We start from the raw sequence: 15,960 nt of genomic DNA, 5'->3' as shown, positions 1-15,960 counted from the left end.
ATATATTTTTATTCCCCTTCATTTACAAACTGTCTGTTAACAGATTGGCAACAAAGACCAAGTTTTAAATACAGAAGAGAGAAATGTTTCACACAAGCAGTCCCCCAACTCCCAACACGCTCTCTCATTCCGAGCACTAAATAGGTAGCTTACTGGACAAGCTTCCTTTAATTACGCACAGACATGGGGGTTGGGGTAAGAAGATTGTGGTAAATATGAAGATGAGTAATCTTTGGTAACTTCTGCTTTTGTATAAAATTGTAAGTGAAGTCAAAAGAAATATTATTCTTAGAGTAATCTAGGTGTATTATGTTGAAATTCACTACTCCTGCTCCCAACCAACTTCACCTAAGCTTGGGGGGACTCTGAAGGGAGGTTATCTTTGCATTATAAACACTGGTTAGCCTTATGTCTACAGGAAATCATTATTGTTTCATCTTTGATGCTGGGTGCTACTTTTTTTTTTAACAAATTTTTTATTTGTATTTTTTATTTTTTGAGACAGGATCTCACTCTGGGTATCGAGACTGGAGTGCAGTGGTGTGATCTTGGTTCACTGCAGCCTCAACCTCCCAGGCTCAGGTGATTCTCCCACCTCAGCCTCCCCAGTAGCTGGGACTATAGGCGCATCCCAGCACACCCGGCTAATTTTTTGTATTTTTAGTAGAGATGAGGTTTTGCCGTTGTTGCCCAGGCTGAGCTCAAATTCCTGAACTCAAGCAATCTGCCTGCCTCAGCCTCCCAAAGTGCTGTTATTAAGGCATGAGCCACCATGCCCAGTCCGTGGGTGTTACTTTATTCAAAATACCTTTATTGCCACTGTATCTTCAGGCCATAATTGTCCTTGAAAACGTTCTATCTTGGCCTTATTGAAATTATTCTTACTTGAATGATTTTCCTTTTATTGGCAAGGCCCTCAACAATCTAGACCAAGATGAGTTCATCAGGAAATGAAAGGTAACAACTAATAAGAGAAGTGTCACTGCCAAAACACGATATACTCATTCCTGAAAAACCTGGCACTCTACAGAAAGGACTAAAAAAAAGCAGTTCATGAAAATACAGAGTTTGAGAGTCCAGGGCAAACCTGTCCGGCATAGCAACTTTCTAACCAACACACTAACCGCTCGGACCACCCACATCAGCAGCTCAATGTCGGGAATTTGCCATAGAGCTTCTTAATTTTTGAGTGGAAATAGACAAATACTTGCTATAAGGGCTGTGGGTACCAGAGTGGCACAGATGAGAGTAGAGCCGTGAGCCATGGTGGGCATGGAAGGCAACAACCTGCCAGGAGCCAAGAGCCCCACTAGGCTGGTGAGCCGCCTCGCTGCAGGTGATTTTTTCTCCTCTAAATTGTCCAAAAAAGCTTCCAACTGCCAGTGCAGCAGCCCAACTAAAGGCCTTTTTCCTTTACTCCCCCGATCTGGGTCCCTCTTTGAGGAAAAGATCATAGAACAAGCTTTCAAATTTCTTTCGTGTTAATATTATGCCCCGCCATTCATATGACAGAAGCATGTGTAGGCACAACATAGGTTATACTATTTCCTTTAGAATTCACACAGCGATAATCTACAGAGGGCAGATTGTGTCCTGGGTTTAGGTGAATAGGGAGGAAAATACTTAGCTGGCTCAGTGAAGTTTACGATCTGTCTTTTTCAATACTAGAAACACAGGAAGGAAGGAAACCCCCTTTTTTATTTTAAGAATTTCCCTTTTTGAAATAAGGAGATTACTATTAAGGTTTCTCTTCCCCAGACCTCCAAGACCCACCAAAATTTCTGGAAATTATGAGTTGTCACACTATTCTGCTTTTGCTTATTCAAAGAAAACTCATTTAAGGCCTCTTTGGGTATTGCTTTCTTAGAATGCAAAATGAATGATTCTTTGAACAACTCAAGAAACTTAGATCAGAATGATACTCATGTCTTAAAATTTTAGCTTTAATTTTAAATATAGGGGGTATGTGTGCAAGTTGGTTACATCAGTATATTGCACCCCGGTAGTGAGCATAGTACCTAATAGGTAGTTTTTCAACCTGCACCCCTCTCCCTCCATCCCCCTCTAGTAGTCCACAGTGTCTATTGTTCCCATCCTTATGTCCAAGGGTACCTGTTGTTTAGCTCTTGTAAGTAAGAATATGTGGTATTTGGTTTTCTGTTCCTGCATTAATTTGCTTAGGATAATGGCCTCCAGCTCCGTCTATGTTGCTGCAAAAGGCACGATTTCACTCACTTTTATGGCTGTGTAGAATTCCATCGTGTATATGTACCACATTTTCTTTATCCAGTCCACCACTGATGGGCACCTAGGTTGATTCCATATCTTTGCTATTGTGAATAGCACATATCAGTGTGTGTGTCTTTTGGTAGAATGGTCTTTTTTCCGTTGGGTATATATCCAATAATGGGATTACTAGGTCAAATGGTAGCTCTGTTTTAAGTTCTTTGAGAAATCTCCAGACTGCTTTCCACAGTGGCTGAACTAATTTACACTCCCACCAACAATGTATAAACATTCCCTTTTCTCTGCAGCCTTGCCAGCATCTGTTGTTTTTGACTTTTTATTAATCGCCATTCTGACTAGTGTGAGAGGGTATCTCATTGTGGTTTTGATTTGCACTTCTCTGACAATCTGATGTGAAGCATTTTTTCAGATGCTCATTGGTCACTTGTATGTCTTCTTTTGAGAAGTATGTGTCATGTTCTTTCCACATTTTTAATGGGATTATTTGGTTTCTGCATGTGGATTTGTGTAAGTTCCTTATAGATTCTGGATATTAGACCTTTGTTGGATGCATAGTTTGCAGATGTTTCCTCCTGTTCTGTGGGTTATCTGTTTGCTCTGTCGATCATTTCTCTTGCTGTGCCAAAGCGCTTTAGCTTTATTAGGTCCCACTTGTCAATCTTTGTTGTTATTGCAATTGCTTTTGGGGACTTAGTTAAAAATTCTTTCCCAAGGCCAATGTCAAGAAGGGTATTTCTGAGGTTTTCTTGTAGGATTTTTATCACTTGAGGTCTTACATTTAAATATTTAATCTATCTCCAGTTAATTTTTGTATATGATGAAAAGTATGGGTCCAGTATCATTATTCTGCATATTGCTAGCCAGTACCCCAACACCATTTATTGAATAGGGAGTCCTTTCCCCATTGCTCGTTTTTGTCAGCCTTGCATTATCAGGTGGTTGTAAGTGTAAGGCTTTATTCTGGGTTTTCTATTCTGTTCCATTGGTCTATATGTCTGCTTTTGTACCAGTACCATGCTGTTTTGGATACTATAGCCTTACAATTTGAAGCCTCTGGCTTTGCCCTTTTGCTTAGATTTGCTTAGGCTATTGAGGCCTCTTTTGGTTTCATATGACTTTTAGAATACTTTTTTCTAATTCTGTGAAGAATGACACTGGTAGTTTGATAGAAATAGCACTGAATCTGTCAATTGCTTTGGGCAGTATGGCCATTTGAATGATACTGATTCTTCCAATCCATGAGCATGAATTGTTTTTCCATTTAATTGTGTTATCTCTGATTTCCTTCTGCAGTGTTTTGTAGTTCTTGTAGAGATCTTTCACATCCTTTGTTAGCTGTATTCCTAGTTATTTCATTTTCTTTGTCAGTACCGTAAATGGGATTCTGTTCTTGATTTAATTCTCAGCCTGGACATTATTGGTGTATAGAAATGCTGTTGATTTTTATACATTGATTTTTTATCCTGAAACTTTGCTAAAGTTGTTTATCAGTTCTAGTAGCCTTTTGGCAGAGTCTTTGGTTTTCTGGATATAGAATCATATCATCAGCAAAGAGAGATAGTTTGACTTCTTCTTTTCCTATTTGGATGCCTATTCTTTCTTTCTCCTGCCTGAGTTCTCTAGGTAGGACTTCCAGTGCTATGTTGAATAGGAGTGGTGAGAGTGGGCATCATTGTCTTGCTCCATTTCTCATGGGGATTGGTTCCAACTTTTACCCATTCAGTAGGTTGGTGGCTGTGAGTTTGTCATAGATGGCTCTTATTATTTTGTGGTGTGTTCCCTTGATGCCTAGTCTGTTGAGGTTTTTAATGTGAAGGGATGTTGGATTTTATCAAAAGCTGTTTCTACATCTATTGAGATGACGATATGGCTTTTGCTTTCAGTTCTGTTTATGTGGTGAATCACATTTATTGATTTGTGTATGTTGAACCAGCCTTGTATCCCTGTACTGAAGCCTTCTTGATTGTGGTGTATTAACTTATCAATGTGCTGCTGGATTCTGTTTCCTAGTATTTGGTTAAGAATTTTTGTGTCTACGTTAATCAGAGTAATTGGCCTGAAGTTTTCTTTTTGTGTGTTTCGCTGCCAGATTTTGGTATTAGGCTATTGCTAGCTTCACAGACTGAGTTAGGGAGGAGCCCCTCATCCTCAGTTTTTTGGAATAGTTTCAATACAACTAGTACCAGTTCTTTGTACATCTGGTAGAATTCAGCTGTTGCTTCATCTGGTCCAGGGCTTTTCCTTGTTGGTAGATTTTGTATTAATGATTTGATTTTGGAACTCGGTATTTGTCTATTTAAGGTTTCAATCTCTTTCTAGTTCAGTCTTTGGAGACTGTATGTTTCCAGGAATTTATCCATTTCCTCTAGATTATCTAATTTGTGTGCATAGAGTTGTTTATAGTATTCTCTGAGGATCTTTTGTATTTCTGTGGGATTGTTTGTAATGTCATCTTTGTCATTTATGATTGTACTTATTTGGCTCTTCTCTTTCTTTCTTTGTTTAGCTATCAGGCTATCCATCTTGTTTATTTTTTGAAAAACTAATTATTGGTTTCATTGATCTTTTGTGTGGATTTTTGCATCTAGTCTAAAAAAAAACACAGCACTTCAAAAAGCACTTCATTCAGTGCTTCTCTAATTTTAGTTATTTCTCCTCTGCCAGCTTTGGAGTTAGTTTATTCTTTTTTTCTAGTTCCCTTAAGTGCAAAGTAGGAAAGTTAATTTGAGATATTTCTAACTTCCTGATGAAGGCATTTAGTGCTATAAACTTTCCTCTTAACACTGCTTTAGCTGCATCCCAGAGATTCTGGTATGTTGTGTCCCTATTTTCATTAATTGCAAAGAATTTTTTTATTTCTGCCTTAATTTAGATTTTCACCCAGGAGTTATTCAGGAGCAAATTATGTAATTACCATCTATTTATGTAGTTTTGAGAGATCTTCTTGATACTGATTTCTATTTTTGTCTCACTGTGGTCAGAGTGTGTGCTTGGTATGATTTCAAACTTTTTGAATTTATTGAGGCTTGCTTTATGGCCAAGCATGTGGTTGATTTTAGAATATGTTCTGTGTGCACATGAGAATGTATCTTCTTTGTTTGTTGGGCAAAGTGTTCTGTAGATGTCTATCAGGTCCAGTTGGTCAACTGTCAAGTGCAAGTACAGAGTTTGTTAGTTTTCTGTCTCAATGATCTGTCTATTGCTGTCAGTGGGTTGTTGAAGTCTCCTGCTATTAGTGTGTGTCTAAATCTTTTTGTAGGCCAAGAAAAACTTGTTTTATGAATTTGGGTGCTCCAATGTTGGGTGTGTACATATGTAGGCTAAGTCTTCTGGTTGAATTGTGCCCTTTATCATTCTATAAGGAATGCTCTTCTTTGTCCTTAATTTTCATTGGTTAAAAATATGTTTTATTTGGCCAGGTGCAGTGGCTCATGCTTGTAATCCCAGCACTTTGGGAGGCCGAAGCGCTTGGATCACGAGGTCAGGAGTTCGAGGCCAGCCTGACCAACATGGTGAAACCCTGTCTGTACTAAAAATACAAAAATTAGCCAGGTGTGGTAGTGCACCCCTGTAATCCCACTTACTCTGGAGGCTAAGGCAGGAGAATTGCTTGAACCCAGGAGGCTGAGGTTGCAGTGAGCCGAGACTGCGCCACTGCACTCCAGACTGGGCAAGAGAGTGAGACTCCATACTAAAAAAAAATCAACTACTTAGAATAGTACACACATTAAGCAGATCCTACATCTAGAATGGGTTAAGCAACCATTTGTAAGCATCTTCATGAGAAATGATCACCTCTGGGTTTTTCTGGTAATATTTGAAATAAACATGGAACCAAACTGTATTTCCTTCAACACATAACTGTCCAAATTGCATGGGCAAGTAGAGGTTTATGTAAAAGCCCTGACAGAACTGTACTCGTCTTTTGAATTAGGTGCATAAGGCTACTGACCACTCTCTATTTTACCGAGGGAAAGAGCAGTGACTTCTCTATTTCAGTACAATTATGGGCAGAAATGACATGATGCAAAATAGGGGTTCTTCCATACAATTTAAGATGTAGGGTATAAGGGAAGACAAAAAAGCAAAATTCCCAAGAAATCAGAATAACTTCACTCTGGTCTTGTACTACAAGAAACCCTGAGATGAACTGTAGTCCTCAAACACCTGTGCTTGGCTCAGGCCCTCCAAGACACTTCAGTATGCTTCCAGCTGGCTCATCATCAACTTCCTGGTATATTCATAGGCCAAAAGGAGTGCTCCATTGTCAGGGAATGCTCGAATCATAGTAGGTTTCAGTCCAGAATATAAGGCCATTATTCCTAGAAGACAAAAGGGCAATCAAAGACTGCAACAATCCCTCCTTTGGGGACACCCACGCAGCTGCATAGCACAGGTATACTTACACATGCAAATCCAGACAAGAGTGCTAAAAACCAACAAGTCATGGAAGGACGCATTGCCAGCTTTCCCTAAATAGACCAACAGAAACAAGGACAAGCATCAGGTCTCCTGGCGAAACTGACTGATGCTCAGGTAACATACCCCAATTCCATGCTTGGTTAACTCTTAGTATATGGATGGGGCAGAGTTGAGGCCTGAGACGGCCAGACAGATGCAACCATGGAGACAGAGGTGGCCACAGCTTTGCAGCTTCACCTGGGCAGTGGCAAGAGCACCAACCTTGAGGTTGGAGACTGGTTTACAATATTAGTACTGCCCAGGGTGGTTACGAAGATTGAATTAGATAAGGGAGGTATAAGTACTTTGTAAAACTTTACATGTTACACAAATTTAAGGGAGGATTACTATGAGTAATAGACGGTATCTGTGCTCTATTTGGGACACAAAGTTTCTGTGTTACTGTTCTCTTTTTACAATCAAAACGGAGAAGTTCATATCTCAGATTTTAAGATGTATACTAGATGCTGGAAAAACAGGTGTTGATTCACCTTCATTTTTCACAACATTTATAAAGGTTCTGATAAATCCTGCCTGTTTTCCAGACATGGAAAGAACTTGAATTCTGGATTTGATACAATCCACTGGTTATACCGCAAGCCAGAGGCAAATCCCGCCAACTCCCTCCACCACTTAACATCAAAGGGACAGGGCCTAGAGAAAAAAAAATAGCAAATGGTATTTTATCTCGAGAACAGCTGATGTGACATTTCCAGAGGTCAATGTAGTAATGGCTGCAGGCAGGTAAAAATAGAAATGCTAATGCTGCGGAATAGAGTTCTTTGCAGAAACTGTCAAAGCTCTTTTTCCAAGGCTCTAAGAACACAAAGTTTTGTTTGGTAGCCCAGGTCTACCCCTGGGTCTTGCCAAGTACAGGAAGCCCTAGTGAGGGTTGTATTTCGTTTGGTCACTGAAGTGTCGAGGGCTGGCCCACACAAACCAGCAGGCCTCCAGCTGAGTGGCAACCCCTTAACGGTGGGGAGAAGACAGGCCAAACACGATCTATGTCTTTTTTTCTTTTTTCAACTTTCTCATTCTGAAGTATTTTAATAGCCCAGATTCTTCCTTTACCATGTTTTCATTAAACATAGCAGGTAAGTCTGGGAGCTTGTCTAACCCCAGAATAGATTCAACATTCTGAGAGAGATGGTAAAAATAGGTAAATGCATTTGCATTCACAGCAGTGGGGTGTGATGGTGTTTGCTCCCTGCAGGTATGGTTTCTGTGGATTCTCTGCTCTGTGCTCTCCTCCCCACATTGGTGGCTCCATCTGGCACAGGGAAGCTTCTGGATGCCAGAAGGTAACACGGTGGCAGGCAGTTGATAGCACCCCACCCTCCAGGCTTGATAATTTCCTTAGGACAGGGGCTGAAGCAGTACATCCCAAACTTTCTAACTGGAATAAAGTTTGTTAATTTTTCTAGATCTATTTTAGAAGAAAAGAAATTCAGAAATGACTTTCCCAGTTGGGGAATCACCTATAAATAATCTTGAAATAAGCTTAAAACTTGGTAATCTCAATAGTGTTTTGAGAGCAGCGAAAACCATAGTTCTTTGTAGCTTATCATGTTTAGTTGGTTGGTACGACTGCATGCGATGTTTGCCTCACATAAGTGAATGACTTTTTCTTCCCTGATTCCCTGTCTTCTCTCCCCATTTTGTCCTTTGCTAAGGAAACTGAACCGAACTGAAGTCCAGGTCTTCTGTAGTAGAGTGTCTCTCCTTCAACAGGGAACAGCACTACAGTCGCCCGTGGTTTTGCTTCGGTTCAGTCTCCATGGTGGCATGCCACACTCTCCTGGTTTGGGCCCTGCTCGTTTCTTTACTGCCTTCCTGCCTGCCCTTTTTGTGCTGGTAGGTCATCCCATTCATGCTCAGCCCTCCTCGCTGTCTACACTGTCTTGGGCAATCGTATCCAGTCCAAAGCCTTTAAAAAAAAACAAGCTATACCCATCCTGGTGGAATTCCTGCCTATAAAAGGGCACAGCTTCAGACCTCCAGGCATCTCCAGCGAACACTGCTATGCACAAGGAACCGAATTCAGTTGTGTGGGACCTGCAGCTGCAATTGGGTTTCAAACTCCCATTGCTGATGATCAAGTTAAAATATGAATGTGCTGGATTAAATTCTTTATTCAGCTTATCTGCATCTAGGTTATCTAAATTACGCACCCACTTAAAACATTCTCTTGGAATAATTAATTATTTTAATGTAATTCAGATCTCATTTTATCCTAGCCCAGCAGTACCTGGGAGAGAATGACTCAATCATGGTAAAATCATGTTAAATTATATTCCACTGATTCAGAATTGGAGATAATTTGGCAATTAAATGGAGAAGTGTGTCATTCCTCTCCTGGAAGAAATGAACAGTAATGATGGATCACAGAGATTGTACATATAAGGGCCCAATACATGTTCAAAACATGCCCACCTGCAAATGGCTTACACACCTGGCTCCCAACCACACTGTTACAATTTCTATCTTTCAAACTCACTGTATATTACAAATGTGGTACCCAAATACCTGTATGCACATAAATAGGAAAAGGTAAACTCTTTTTTTTTTTAAGATGGATTCTCGCTCTGTCACCCAGGCTGGAGTGTAATGGCACAATCTTCGCTCACTTCAACCTCTGCATTCTGGGTTCGAGCAATTCTCCTGCCTCAGCCTCCTGAGTAACTGGGATTACAGGCATGTACCACCACATCTGGCTAATTTTTGTATTTTTAATAGAGGTGGGGTTTCACTGTATTGGCCAGGCTGGTCTTGAACTCCTGACCTCAAGTGATCCACCCGCCTCCGCCTCCCAAAGTGCTGAGATTACAGGCTTGAGCAACCTTGCCCAGCCAAAAGTAAACTTTTTAATTCTATCACAATATGTTCTAGATCTTTGACAGACTGGAAGACATAAAATGTCAAAAGGTAAGACTCTCTCATGTGGCTAAACACCCTCCTACTGCAGAGACAGAACTGAGCCCAAGAGCATTCACGTGCTGGTGAGAGGTGGCCAGGGGCAGGCAGATGGTTGCACCATTCTCAGGGTCAGCATCCTCCCCAGTGTGGCACAGGGCGGGGAGGGGGAACGGGGCCTGGGAGGCTGTAGCCTAAAGGCACATAGTGGGCAAGAGACTACTGGGTGGGCCCCTGCCAGCTTTCAGTTCCCTGAGCGTCTGGTGCCAGGACGCTCCCTGTGGGCTCTGCCCTGGGAGAAGTGCCCTTGCCCAGTGCTCCTTATCAGTGTCTGTGACGTGCTGTCTCCAGTCCTCCTCATTAGCATACCTTGGCCGACCTTTGGCTCATGGAAAAACACTTTACTCTTCTCTGAACAATTTCTTTTTCACAATTGAGCAAATGACTGATGAGGTGACCACACTCATGACCATACTCATCTGTTGGTTGTGGGTGGGCGTGGACTGGATAAGGACAGCATTGGGCAACACTCCTTCTGGCCTCCCCACTGCAGGGAGCCGCAATTACTATGAGAGTCCTGTGGGAGGCCAGGGTGGTCCAGGGTTTCCCTTTGGGCAATCAGCATTCCAACCTCTCCTCCTACTTCTGGACTCTGGAGAACTAAATTACCACCATGCACTTCCCCTTCTGCCTGTGCCTCAGCCCGAGGGTCCTGCCCTTCCTGCACGTTCAAGCAGGAGGAGCAGGGAGTAGCCTGCACTGTGCCAGCACTACCCCCTTGTCACAGGCAGCACCTCCCTGTGCCAGGGGAGCCTCAGTCTGCCCTTGGGCTCAGGCCCCTAGGCTCAGGTTAGCTGACATTCCCAGGAAATCCTACAACTTCTCCTTTCCTTTCACGGCTCTAAGACACAGTCCATTATCAGTCTCATTGTAAAAGACATTTCTAAAGAGTGTCCTCCTTTCTTTCCCAACACTAGCCGGGACAGTAAGTGATGTTTCCTGGGAGATGCTATGGTGTTATTTTTGCACTACAAGGGCTCTGACGACTGCCAGGCTTGAAGTGAAGAACCACGTCACCTGCCTATCCCAGCCAGGTGACAATGGACAAGGGGCTTCACCTCTGAGCTGTTTTCCAGCTGTACTGGGCACATTCCTCCCCTCACCCTGACTCACAAGGTGTTAGCAATAATGGACACTCCTCTACCTTCTGCCACACTCTGAACAATACCACACTTCCATCAAATGGATTCATCCCAAAGGTAAAGCCCATCGCTTCTGGAGGGAGAAAGGTAATGTTTTCATACCACTTTCATTTGATCTCATTTAGAAGGTACTTGAGGAAGAGAGAAGACTGGGTTTTCTCTGGGATTATACTTAGGCATTTCTTAATGACCGGGACGTGTTCTGAAAAATGTGTCATTACACAATGTCATCATTGTGCTATCATAGAGCATACACACCCGACCCTAGATGGCATAGCCTACTCCACACCTAGGCTATACAGTATGGCCTGTTGCTCAAGGCTACACACCTGTACAGCATGTTACTGTATTGGATACTATAGGCAACTGTAACACAGTGGTATTGGTGTATCTAAACGTATATAAATACAGAAAAGGTACAGTTAAAGATGGTATAATCTCACGGGACCACCATCAGATACACTGTCCATCACCAACAGAAACATGGTTATGAGGCATAGGACTGTACCTGCAGCCCCTGCCATGAGGTCAATGGCAGCCTGGATAGTGGGATTGGACTTCATATTTACCCACTCTTCTGCTGGTCTCATGGAAGGCAGCTCTCTGGAGCTTCTGACAGGCACCACATATCCCTGGCGGGAGGCAAGAGTTCACCATTAGTCCAAGTCTGCAGCCTCCCGTTCTCTCGGCCTGCAGCCAAATTACTGGACCTAAACTTCTGGGAGCCATGAACTGGGCTCTACATTGTTCCGAAGGAAAGGGGCTCAAGGTATCAGTGCGGCTTAGCAGTTGTCCCTTAGAAAGCTCACAGATCAAAAACCTCCCCTGCACATCAATGCTATGGCCACCAGCAGCACTTCAACAGACCTTTCTGAAAACTGAAAAAATGAACACCAAATAAGTAAGCCAACCACAGAGGTACTAACCCACATCAGGCTTGCTTTTTTAGAGGCCTGCGCTGAGCCATCAACTGAACAGGCTCAGTTCTAAATCAGACAGCAGCCTGTGCTGGGTGCCTAAGGGGATGTCACAAGACAGTTGGTCTGGAAAGAAGCACCCAGGCAGCCAAGGGTGGGAGCTGCCCCTCAGGATCACAAATACCTTAGTGAATGCCTGCTCTACCTGCAGTGTGGCCCCTTTGGCCTCTACAGCTAGAAGTCTTCATCTGTACAAGGTGAATAATAAAAATATTATAAAACAAAGGCAGTCACAAATAGCCACATTGGTGTTGGGGTGATCAAACCCAACACCAGGCTGTGGGGGCTACAAAGTCCGGTGGAATCAAAGGAATGAGACAAGACAAGCTAATAGTACACAAAGTGGGTCCAGGGGGCCAACGCTAGTATAGACGCTGTGAAGGCCCCGAACTCTGGGAGCCCACACCATTTATTGGTGATTAAACAAAGAAGCAGGTGGTGAGGATGTGCTGGTCGAAAGGAAGCAGTCACATCAAGTGTTTAGTTTATAGCTATGTCGGTCTAGCATTTTCTTTGAAGCATATGGAACATGTGCTGCTACTCGAGATAATGTTGAACATTTCCTTCTACCTCAAGATACAATCAATTTATGATCCTGGGAGAGCAAGAAGCAAGGAGTCAGCAAGTCTGGACACATACCAGAGGCCATGAGGGGTTTTATGTCCTGAGTCCTGGATTCCATCCAAGCCATGAGCGGTTTTATGCCCCGGACTTAGGTTGTAGTACAGCGGGGCAGCCTTCCACCCTTAAGCACAGAGCCTGGTGGCACATAGGCCACAAGAAGTTTTAAACTCTGGAACCAGGACATGTTCCAAGGCTCTTTTCATATTATGTCAGACTAGCAAGTCTTGCCTCAGCTTTCCTCCCAACAATTGGACTGATGGGATGCTCCACTGGGCACAAGCATCGAAGGTTCTTAAAACAAGGCTCTGAACAAGCACCAAATATGTTCCTGCCACCACATTCCACTAGCCCTTCAACTATAAACCTGCACAGGAGTTACCTGGAGGCCTTGCTAAATAAAATGCAGCTTCTGATTCAACAGTCTCAAACAGGACCAGAGATTCTGCCTCTCTTGATGAGTTCCTGAGTGAGGCAGACAATGCCAGTCCACAGACTCACACTTTGAGATACAGCACCTGGGCCATTGTGTTCTAATGTGCTTGATAACCTGGAGCACCTATTAAATATCCAAGTTGCCAGGACTTTCTTCTGGAAATCTTGATTCAGTATGTTTTGTTTGGAGCCTTGGATGTTTGGGAAAACTAGAATTTCTTTCTCTCCCTTTAGGCAAAAGTCAACTACTGCTGAGGCATGGGCTTAATAAATGTTGACTAAAATATCCAACTCAACAACCGATCCTGTATAATTTTCAAAGTGTGTCAATAACTTGCTGGGTCCAACCTGCAGACCCTGGCTGCATGACAGATGAAGAAATGCACTCAGACACAGGTATCACATGAAAGAGTGGGGTAGGGGACCAGGCAGCTCCCAGACACTGAGGAGGGTGCTGTAAAGAGTCAGCAGGCACAACCCTGTCAGGCTGGGGCTCCAGGCATTTATTCAGTACAGATTTAATGACAAAGGTCTCAAGTAAACACCACACCACTAGAGGGTAATTAACATTGCTGACCTCCTGAGTAGAGAGCAGTCATGCGCCCGCAAATGATCAGAGGTCTGTTTTAGGACCACATGAGTAAACAAGCTATTTAGATAAACTCCTCTACATTCCTATGTATCTACACCCTAAGCTTTTAAGAGAATTCAGCTGCCTCAGCCAAATCTTTTGCTGAAGCTATGCAAACCTCCCAGCCTTCCAAGAAGTTTTGTGTCTATTTCCTACAACTTAATTTTTATAATTTCTCCCACCACCCTGACAGATCCCCTACAAAAGACTATGTTTCTTCTCAGCTTGCTCAGTCCAGCTGAGCCAGCTTTCCACTGGACTCCTGAATGTGAGAAGGACACAGGCTCCCAGGACCATCCAGAAGCATGTCTCATCACCATAAAGCTCTGAAACACTGGCTGGGTGCAGAGGCTTACGCCCGTAATCCCAACACATTCAGAGGCTGAGGTGGGAGGATTGCTTGAGGCCAGGAATTCAAGACCAGCCTAGGCAGCATAGCAAGACCCATCTCTACAAAAAGTACACCCCAAAATTAGCTGGGTGTGGTGGCACATGCCTGTAGTCTCAATTAATTGGGAGGCTGAGGCGGGACTATCCTTTGAGCCCAGGAGTTTGAGGCCGCAGTGAGGTATGATCTCACCACCACACTCCAGCCTGGGAGATAGACTGAGACCATCTCTAAAACAACAACAACAGGCCAGGTGCAGTGGCTCATGCCTGTAATCCCAGCAATTTGGGAGGCCAAGGCGGGTGGATCACCTGAGATCAGGAGTTCAAGACCAGCCTGGGCAACCTGGTGAAATCCTGTCTCTACTAAAAATACAAAAAATTAGCAGGGCATGGTGGCACGCGCCTGTAATCCCAGCTACTCAGGAGGCTGAGGCAGGAGCATTGCTTGTACCCAGGAGGCAGAGATTGCAGTGAGCTGAGATCACGCCATTGCACTCCAGTCTGAGCAACAAGAGCAAAACTTCGTCTCAAAAAAATAAAAAACATAAAAAATAAAACAACAACAACAACAAATGAGACAGAAAACTGAAATATTTTAAGTTTCATTATTGCTTGTTAGTTGATTAAAGTAATTCTGCTTCCACTTTATTTTTAAAGACACTAATTGCTACACTGAATAAAACCTTAATCCAGTTTCATTATAAGTATCTATTATCATTTGATTATTTTCTACATAAAAGCATGCAAAAAGTTTAAAATTCAGTTTCATTTGACTTAGCCTTGACTGTAATGGAGAACTCTGTGAAGAGGGGACACAGTGTTTATGGGCTGGAGTCCCAGCAACTGCTTGGTGGCAGAGTCCCAGTCTTTCCCCAGTTCAAGCCGTGGGCAGATAGATGGGTACTGTCCTTCAGTTCTTCTTACCCATTCACTTGCTTTCTTTATTGCCTCAAAAGCCCAGGGAATATTCCTAGATTTAAAAAAAATAAATGTTTCAGATTTCAGAATATAACATGTGAAATGTAATGTGGTACTAAACCCATCACATTATATCAGACAAAATGATTCTGCCAAAAATTGAGATATTTAATAAAAGCAGTTTTCCTTGACATCTTACGGAAGTTCTTCTACCCGTCTGACCTTGAGCTTATGCACTGCATTGTCAAGTGTCCTGTGCCCACCACTTCCTGGCTTCCACGTGCCTCCAGGCATCCGTGCTGCCTACAGGACAGCTCAGGTTCCAGCCTCTCTACTGCTCTTTATGGTTGTCCCCTTTCCATGCTTCTCAATCTAAATCCTATCCATTCTTCACGCACAAACTCAAGTACTATTTCACAAACGAGGCTTCTGTTTCTCTCTCCTTCCCACTGTACCGACTTGATTAGGTACCTTCAGAGTATCTGAGAGTCCCCCATGAAACTGGCATATGTTCAGCTGTGTCACATAAACCAGGAACAACTTGGTAGAATAAGCATATCGAGTCAAGTCTGTGTCCACTAAATGGTGTCAAATATTTGAGACTGTTGAATATTCAAGTCTATTCAATACTCAGAAAAATTCTGAGGTTGTTCATTAATATTAATTAGCTACTTCCTCATTTGTTCTGTCATCTGCTAGAACTTGTTAGTGAACAAGTGGCAACATACACCAAAGTTCTTCAGAAAATTCTATGGGAGAAACTTAATATTTTGAAAATTCTCTCCCTGTTCCTGATTTTTCCCATGAACTGGGAAAGGGTCGTCAGTATAGCGTGGTGGTGAAGAGCTGGATTTGAGTCCTGACTCTGCAATCACATAATATTGGCCATGTGATACTGTGTGGCTTTCATTCAACACTGGGAATCTCAGTTTCCTCAATTATGAGAATAACATGAGGTCCTGTGGGTTTGTGGTGGAAATCAACAAAGCTTATAAATTTAACGTGCTTACTAATCCCTGGTACGCAGTAGGCACTCAATAAATGTTCACTGAATGTCATGATAGAATGAACATACTAAATAAGAAGCATGCCCAAAGTGGTTAAAAGACCAACATTTCCTGGTAAATGTTCATCTACTGATACTTACTGACTGCTGAAAACAACA

At 42.7% G+C, this 15,960-nt stretch overlaps 1 protein-coding gene across 1 annotated transcript in view; it reads right to left on the bottom strand.

The window, feature by feature from the left end:
* Positions 1-14,527: 14,527 nt before the first annotated feature.
* The window catches only part of LOC129463749 (protein mono-ADP-ribosyltransferase PARP4-like), a 67,209-nt gene continuing 65,776 nt past the window's right edge, over positions 14,528-15,960 (bottom strand). Inside the window, 1 exon segment of the mRNA XM_063618508.1 lies at positions 14,528-14,847. Coding sequence (XP_063474578.1) covers positions 14,652-14,847 — 196 coding nt within the window. The 3' untranslated portion in view covers positions 14,528-14,651.

This window comes from Symphalangus syndactylus, chromosome 15 (assembly GCF_028878055.3).
Source record: "Symphalangus syndactylus isolate Jambi chromosome 15, NHGRI_mSymSyn1-v2.1_pri, whole genome shotgun sequence".
Taxonomy (NCBI): Eukaryota; Metazoa; Chordata; class Mammalia; order Primates; family Hylobatidae; genus Symphalangus; species Symphalangus syndactylus.
The sequence above is the reverse complement of the archived record's forward strand: the minus strand, read 5'-3'. Positions and strand labels throughout refer to the sequence as shown.